Source organism: Gekko japonicus, unplaced genomic scaffold (assembly GCF_001447785.1).
Source record: "Gekko japonicus isolate JY-2015 unplaced genomic scaffold, Gekko_japonicus_V1.1 scaffold2928, whole genome shotgun sequence".
Classification (NCBI taxonomy): domain Eukaryota; kingdom Metazoa; phylum Chordata; class Lepidosauria; order Squamata; family Gekkonidae; genus Gekko; species Gekko japonicus.
In genome coordinates this window covers 23,213-31,673 of record NW_015173764.1, presented here as the reverse complement: position 1 = coordinate 31,673, position 8,461 = coordinate 23,213, and the positions used below count along the sequence as shown (strand labels likewise).

Genomic DNA, 8,461 nt, shown 5'->3' with positions numbered 1-8,461 from the left:
CTCTCTCTCTCCGTCGCGGCTCTTCCTCCAGCGCCCACATCTCCTCGTCCCGACGAGATGCCCGTCCCGATCGCCTGGATTCCTTTTCTGGATACATTCCCCTCTCAAACAGGCTTTCTCGGAGTGCGCTGCCTCTATGGGAAAATGTTTCCCTCGTCCCTTTTGCATCAAAACGGGACCAGTCATACTTCTCTCCTTCATCTGGGCCCCACTTCCCTGGGGTAGGTGGCGGCCACTGAAGATAGTCCATTCGGGGAATCGCTCCCCCGCTCGCTCCTGTCAGTCCCGAGCTAGTCACCGGTGCTTCGGCAGCCGTGGTGACTAACGGAGCGGTCGACACCGGAGATGCCTCCGTAGTTGTTGGGTTCCCCTCAGTCCCACTCATGACGGCTGTCAGACTTGGGACGATAGAGAAAGGAGATTCCTAACAAAATGTTGGATCCCAAGCATAAAAAACAACTCCACGTTGCAAAGCAAGTAAGGTTTATTTCAAAGCGTTGGTTTAACCAGAACAGGACATTGTTAGGAATAACTACAGGTAATCAGGGAAGGCATAATAAAGACATTTGAACCAGGGAAGGACCAATGGGTCCAATTCCCGCTGGTGGGAATAGACCATACAGTTCGCGCCCAAAGCATGGGAACGCAACCGTTCTGAAATGTCAACACAGGTTCGGTTCACATGCAAGATACCCAAAACATTCTAGGCAAAGCTCACCCCCTACACCCAGCTGCACGACCTTGGCAAGTTCCGCTGACTACATAACATACTCAAGCAAACAAGGAATGAGAGGGAGGGGTGAAGGGAACTACACAGGAACCGGAATGACAATGGCAGCTAGCTGACACTTCCCCTTCTATTTTCCATGGAGTGATGGAGCCGGATGCCATGATCTTAGTTTTTTTGATGTTGAGCTTCAAGCCCACTTTTGCGCTCTCCTCTTTTACCCTGAGCAAGAGGCTCTTGAGGTCCTCTTCACTATTATTGAACTGTATCCATCAATAATAACAGTGTTCGAATTGACACCGGAGGGAGGTGTCTTCTACTGACAGTTGTAATTATATTATTGCACGGGGCATAGGGGAAGGAGGCAACCGCTTGGTTCCAGTGCTTTGAGAACATCTTGGACTGTGACTAGTACCTTGAACCAACCCCCTGAAGTAATAAGAGTTTGGGGGTACTTGCACAATGAATGACCCCCTAACTGTTAGCTGCATTTTGCTGTGGCTGAAGATTTCTATTTTGAAGCTCTTACACTTGCCAGAAAGGCCCAAAGGTTCTGCTTAACTGTGGAGGCTTCCGCTGGTGGAACACAACCTTTGGATCAAATCCAGGATAGTTTCCCTATACCAGTGTATGTGAACAATGGAAAAGTAAGTCTGTTTTTCCAAGTGTACTTCAATGTCCATAAATTTGGTTTCCAAAACAAGTTTGTTGCATGCATGCTTTTCATTTTTAGGTATATATACAAAGTTTTTTCGCTATGGACATTTCTTTGGAGACTTGGTCACAAGAATGGCTGTTGCTTTTTCCTGCATGGACAAGCGTCTGAATTAGTAGTACTAGTAAAATTTTATTGTGTAGCCATTGACCATTACAATTAAATGTCTGAAGTGGTAATTTCACTGGAAACCTTTTGGCAGTTGTAGTTTTCCCCATAGTAGTATATTCTGCAAAACCAATGCAATAATCATTGTGATGGTATACATTGTGAATTGTGAGATGTATGTATGTGTCTCCTACCCTTCTGTGTAAGGGAAATACTATGACGAGGGATTTTTTGATGCAATTTCAGACAGACCTTTTCATTCTGAAATGTTTTGCCAATTGTATTTTTCCCAGTGGCTGTACATTCTGCAAAATTGATCTGATGGTTTTCATGATGGTACATGTTGTGACTTGTGGGGCGTGTATATGTGTCTCCTACAGTTCTGTGCACTAGTATGAGGAAAATACCATGCGTGACAGATTTTTTTATGCCGCTTCAGATAGGCCTTTAAATTGTGAAGGCTACTGTGTCATCCGTGAATAGGCAATAAATCTGGCTTGATTAGTTTCCAGGTAGGTTCCAGGCTCCACCCAATGCTTCTGCTTTGCCTTCTCCACCCACAAAAGAGGAGACAGATGTGCAGTGTTTTATTAGTAAACATAACTAGGGCTGGGTGTATTTTGCACTTAAAATGTTTAAGGGTTGGATTCATCCAGTTTTTTCACTTAATCTTACCCAGTTCCCCTCCATATTACCGCCCCCTTTCCTACACGGATTTTGGCCATGCACTTTGCATGAACACCTGCATAGCTGTAAAGCAGGAGGAGGAGGAGGAGAAAGAAGAAGAAGGAAGAAGGAGGAGGGAGGAGGAGGAGGAGGAAGAAGAAGAGATATTGGATTTATACCCTGCCCTTCACTCAGAGTCTCAGAGCGGCTTATTTGGGTGTAAAGGCAGCACAGAAATGTTTTAAATAAAATACATAGATGTTAGAGTTGGATCCAGCTAGTTTCCCCCTCCCTTTTACCACCTTTTTGCTGTTTGGTGTAGTGTTTAGGAGCACGGACTCTAATCTGGGAGAACCAGGTTTGATTCCCCACTCCTCCACATGCAGCTAACTGGGTGACCTTGGGTCAGTCACAAGTTCTCTCAGAGCTGTTCCCTCAAGAGCATTTCTCAAAGAGCTCTCTCAGCCCCCCCTACCACACAGGGTGTCTGTTGTGGAGAGAGGAAGGGAAGGAGATTGTAAGCCTCTCTGAGACTCCGAGTGAAGGGCAGGGTATAAATCCAGTCTTCTCTTCTGTTTCTTCGTGTTTCCTGCAGGTTCCAGAATTGCAACAATACACACAAACCTGTGAATATTTCAGTCAGGGGACCTGATCTTGGGAGATTACCTGGTTGTGAAGCAGGTTCTCCTGTCAAGAGGACATCACGTAGTTTGTAGTCAGTTTTATGGTAACGGCTCTTCCGCCACAAGGGGTCCTTGCACTTCTTTTGAACCAGGCACAGAGGTCCAAAATGGTTTTGGTCTAGAAGGCAGCGTACTGGGATCAAGTCTCCTTCTGGGTCTAGTTGTTTAGCCAATGATTTAGTAGCCTTATGGAACATCCTTTCTAGGAACTTTGCAGCTTGGCCTTAAGAAAGAAGCAATAAGAAATAGAATTGTTACTTGCAACCTTTTGCACAATCTGTCACAGCATCATTTATTTATTTATATCTTGAATTTATTAATCGCCCAATCCCTGCTATTGCAGGGCTCTGGCCGATGTACAATATCCATAAAAACATAGCAAGATAAAAACTATTTTAAAACATTAATACATTAATCAATCCCATTGCAGACTGTCGGCTACTTCGCGGGCAGGAGGGAAGAGGGCAGCAATATAAACAGCAGAAGGAATGAAAAAGGAACTTTTTCAACTTTACTGTCTGTGCTCAGATCATGGAAGAAAGAGATTGTGGAAGAAAGACATTAATCAGCCCCAAACTCTGTTTTTCTTTTATTTTAGCCCTTCCTGCTGGTCCTTATATAAGAGACAACCCACGTTCTTTCTCATAGCCTACTCCGCGAGACAAGGGGAGTGGCACGATTCCTTGAACTCCAGTGGAGGGGCTGGCAGGAAAGTTGGGGGGTTAAACTATTCATATATAATAATTATAAATTCATATAGAATAATAAATAAATAGAATACATTCTTTTCTTTTTTAAAACAATGCCTTTACCAGCAATAATAGCTATTAGTTGTTGTAGATTCAATGGCTTCCCTGTGTAATCTGACATGGTAGCTGGAAGTGTTGTCCAGCCTTTCAGTGTCTTGGAACAAAATACAACATGCTACGATCAGCAAAAGACAGAAGAGACCCCCTCATTTCTGCAGGAGTATACCGCATACCCTGCAGTCCTGGACAGGTTTACATCAGGACCACACAGCGTAGCATTCAGTCAAGAATAAAAGAACATGAAAGACACTGCAGACTGGGCCAACCTGAAAAATCAGCAGTGGCTGAACATAGCCTAACTCAAACAGGACACAGTATCTTATTCCAAGACACTGAAATGCTGGACAACACATCCAATTACCATGTCAGATTACACAGGGAAGCCACTGAAATTCTAATTTATGCAGTAGCCAAATCGCTAGCTCATAACTTTAATGCCAGTAGCTCACAAAGCAGAATTTTTGTTCACGAGACTCCACAGCTTAGAGGGAGAACATAAGAGAAGCCAATGTTGGATCAGGCCAATGGCCCATCCAGTCCAACACTGTCACACAGTGGCCAAAAATACCAGGTGCCATCAGGAGGTCTAACAGTGGGGCCAGGAAACTAGGAGCCCTCCCACTGTTCCCCCCCCCCCAAGCACCAAGAATACAGAGCATCACTTGCCCCAGACCGAGAGTTCCTATCTATACCTTGTGGCTAATAGCCACTGATGGACCTCTGCTCCATATGTTGACCCAATTCCCTCTTGAAGTTGTCCATGCTTGTAGCTGCCACCACCTCCTGTGGCAGTGAATTCCATTGGTGCCAACCCCTCTGCTGGAGTTCAGGGTTGAGTGCTGCTCCCATTGAGGCCAGCCAGGATTTCTTTGGATTCTGGCATAGTCCCAGGCAGCAGGGGAGTCTGAAAGCAGCTATGAAGGCATTTTCCACTTGGCCGCAACTTTCCTTCAGTCAAAATATGTCTGCTGGGTCTCTTGAGACAGGGCTGATAGAGCCCAGTGTGTGAAGAGAGAGAGGCAGGCGACTGTAAAGGGTTGAAACATGGGTAGAGCTGGACAAGATATGCAAAGTCAGGCTGAACTGGAGATTCCCTCCTTGGCAAGGCAGCCAGCCAGAGAGAGACATGATGGGGAGAGACAGGTGGAGTGGTGACAACATGAGGGGCAATCGTGTAGCTAAGGAAGCCCATCAGAAGAGGTATCACTCTAATCTGAGCAAGGCCAATTTTTCCTTTACCATTTGCAAGCACTGGCAATAGTATATTGCCAGTTTGGTTAAGTGCGCGGACTCTAATCTGGGAGAACCGGGTTTGATTCCCCACTCCTCCACTTGCACCTGCTGGACGACCTTGGGCAAGCCGTAGTTCTGTCACAGCTGTTCTTGAAAAAGAGCCGTTTCTGTCAGACCTCTCTCAGCCCCACCTACCTCACAGGGTGTCTGTTATGGGGAGGGGAAGGGGGAGGAGTTTGTAAGCCGCTCTGAGACTCCTTTGGGTAGTGAAGGGCGGGGTATAAATCCAATCTCCTCTTCTCTTCTTTTCTTCTATACTGTTCTTTGAGCATCCTCTGGTGCTCAGTCTTCAGATTAGAAAGTGAGGCCACTGAATCAGGCCAGGATTTTGTGGCTTGTGGTGCAATTTTTTCTTCTGGTGGGGCTGCCATTATTTTTCAGATTAAAAAAAATGGTCTGTAAATAACTGTTTCCCTCTATTCTGCCAGCCTCCCTTCCCCTTCTCCATTCACACAATCCTCTTCTTCCTCCTTTTCCTCCTCCCCTCCCCACGCAAACTTGAGGCCGCTGCCGCACCACAGCACTTTCTTTCTGTGGGCGCCAGAGTGCGACTTTTAAAAAATATTTAAAAAATGATTTTAAAATCTTTTTTGAAGAAGTGGGGCTATCCCTTTGTTGTACGCACTTTTAATGAACCACTTTGTACTCTGCCACTGCCTAACAGGTTTGACTTGGTAGGTGTGCTTAGCACTTCCATAATACATATGATGGATGTATTCAGGTATTAACTTGTGACTGTTGTTTGCATGCATGCTGGGGAGAAGGCTGAAATGCTGATACACAGTTATGCTACCCATGACCTTGCTTGTTCTGGCCAGCTACAACTGCACATGTTTCTGATGTGAGTTAACCTAGCTAGAATGAAGAACAGTAAGCACTCTGTAACCATATCAGTTATATAGATACAACATTGCTGCTTCATAGCTTCCAAAAGAAAAGTGTATTGTTCTGTTAGGAAAAGAAGAACTCTGCCTGGGAACAACCCCCCCCCCCAGGTCACCCCCCCAGGTCTTAACCCAATGGGAAATAGGTGATGAAATTTGACAATGTTTGATGGAACCAATAATTCTGTTTTGTTTCTCTGATGTAATGTGAAGTATAAAATGCTATTTCACCCATTGTAACACTTGAAGAATCTATTGGGTATTCAAGGTTCCAAAACCCTTGAATCTGTATTCTTCCTTATTAATTAATAAATTATTTTTTTTGTTTCCAACTCTACAGGACTGCTTTTGCGTGTTTTCTCAAATTGGCCTGGGCAAACACAATCAGGGACAGAGGTTCTGTCTTACATCTTTAAGGGAGGGAGCAGAGCCCCCAACAGCCCCACCGTAGCTATGGGCCAGCACTGAATACGCCTAGAGCCATCACAACTAGGTGCCGGGACTTGATATTGATGTTAGCGACATAGCTAGGAATAGAATCTGTCTCTTACCCAAATAAGTTATGTTTCTAGCATCCTGGTGCAGAGATGGGAAGGCCTGAAAAAAAGAACACGGAATAATTGGGGGGGGGGTGAATGTCACCCCTATTTTCCTTGAAGTGACTTCTCCCCCAGAAAAATTGGGGGAAAGGATTATGGAATATTTTCTTTTGCAATGATAAATGACATGTTTATGACAAGGTGTTCACGTATCCTCCAATATTATTTCTAAAACTATGTGACATGAAGACTTTTATGTAAGACTATGTAAAGAAGGCCGAGCGCCGACGAATAGATTCTTTTGAACTATGGTGCTGGAGAAGACTCTTGAGAGTCCCCTGGACTGCAAGAAGATCAAATCAGTCAATCATAAAAGAAATCAACCCTGACTGTTCCCTGGAAGGCCAGATAATGAAACTGAAGCTCAAATACTTTGGCCACCCAATGAGAAGGGAGCACTCACTCTGATGCTGGGAAAGATTGAAGGTCAAAGAAGACGGGGACAGCAAAGGATGAGATGGTTAGACAGTGTCATAGATGCAACGAACATGAAGTTGAGCCAACTTCAGAGGACGGCGGAAGACAGGAAGGCCTGGCCTGATCTGGTCCATGGGGTCGCGAAGAGTCGGACTCGACTGTGTAACTGAACAACAAAAAATTTAAAGTGTCAAATCATTGCAATTCCTGTACACTGAGGATAAGCAAATGGTGGAATACAGTTCAGATACTGAGGATACAATTCTCAAATGCAAGAGAAAAGTGCATTTCTGTCTCTAGGGGGGACTGCAGTTGTCACAAGAGAAGGAACAAGATTTTAGTTTCCTTCTTGCTTGTGGATCTACTAGCAATTTCTTGCTTTCATAAGAACATAAGAGACGCCAATGTTGGATCAGGCCAAAGGCCCATCCAGTCCAACACTCTGTGTCACACAGTGGCCAGAAATACCAGTGCCATCAGGAGGTCCAGCAGTGGGGCCAGGACATTAGAAGCCCTCCCACTGTTGACCCCCCCCCCAAGCACCAAGAAGACAGAGCATCACTTGCCCCAGAGCCCCTAGCTATACCTTGTGGCTAATAGCCACTGATGGACCTCTGCTCCATATGCTTATCTAATTCCCTTTTGAAGCCGTCCATGCTTGTAGCACCCACCACTTCCTGTGGCAGTGAATTCCATGTGTTAATCACTCTTTGGGTGAAGAAGTACTTCCTTTTATCCGTTCTAACCCGACCGCTCTGCAGTTTCATGGAGTGCCCACGAGTTCTTGTATTGTGAGAAAGGGAGAAAAGTACCTCTTTCTTTACCTGCTCTTTCCCATGCATAATCTTATAAACCTCGATCATGTCACCCCTCAGTCGTCTTTTCTCCAAGCTAAAGAGCCCTAAGCGCTTTAACCTTTCCTCATAGGGAAAGTGTTCCAACCCTTTTATCATTCGAGTTGCCCTTTTCTGCACTTTTTCCAAAGCTATAATATCCTTTTTAAGGTGTGGTGCCCAGAACTGCACACAGTATTCCAAATGAGGTCTCACCATTGATTTATATAGGGGCATTATTATATTGGCTGATCTGTTTTCAATACCCTTCCTAATAATCCCCAGCATAGCATTGGCCTTCTTTATTGCAGTCACACACTGTCTCGACATTTTCAGTGAGTTATCCACTACAACTCCAAGATCTCTCTCTTGCTCAGTCTCTGCCAGTTCAGACCCCATCAATGTGTATTTATATTTAGGATTTTTGGCTCCAATGTGCATCACCTTGCACTTGGCCACATTGAACCCCATTTGCCATGTTGACGCCCACTCGCCCATCCTTGACAGATCCCCTTGGAGTGCCTCACAATCCTCACTGGTTTTCACCACCCTGAACAACTTTGTATCATCCGCAAATTTAGCCACTTCACTGCTTACTCCCATCTCCAAATCATTAATGAACAAGTTAAAAAGCAGTGGACCAAGTACTGATCCCTGCGGTACCCCACTGCTTACCACCCTCCACTGAGAAAATTGCCCACCTACACTCACTCTCTGTTTTCTATGA

The 8,461-nt window shown here is 45.1% G+C and overlaps 1 protein-coding gene across 1 annotated transcript in view; it reads right to left on the bottom strand.

Moving 5' to 3' along the window:
• The window catches only part of GSDMA (gasdermin A), a 36,082-nt gene extending 29,606 nt beyond the window's left edge, over positions 1-6,476 (bottom strand). The window contains exons 1-2 of the mRNA XM_015423524.1: positions 6,437-6,476; positions 2,883-3,122 (exon numbers count right to left, since the gene is read on the bottom strand). Of these exons, the coding sequence (XP_015279010.1) occupies positions 2,883-3,096 (214 nt within the window). The 5' untranslated portion in view covers positions 3,097-3,122; positions 6,437-6,476. The remainder of the gene's footprint in view (positions 1-2,882; positions 3,123-6,436) is intronic.
• Between the last annotated feature and the right edge of the window lie 1,985 nt (positions 6,477-8,461).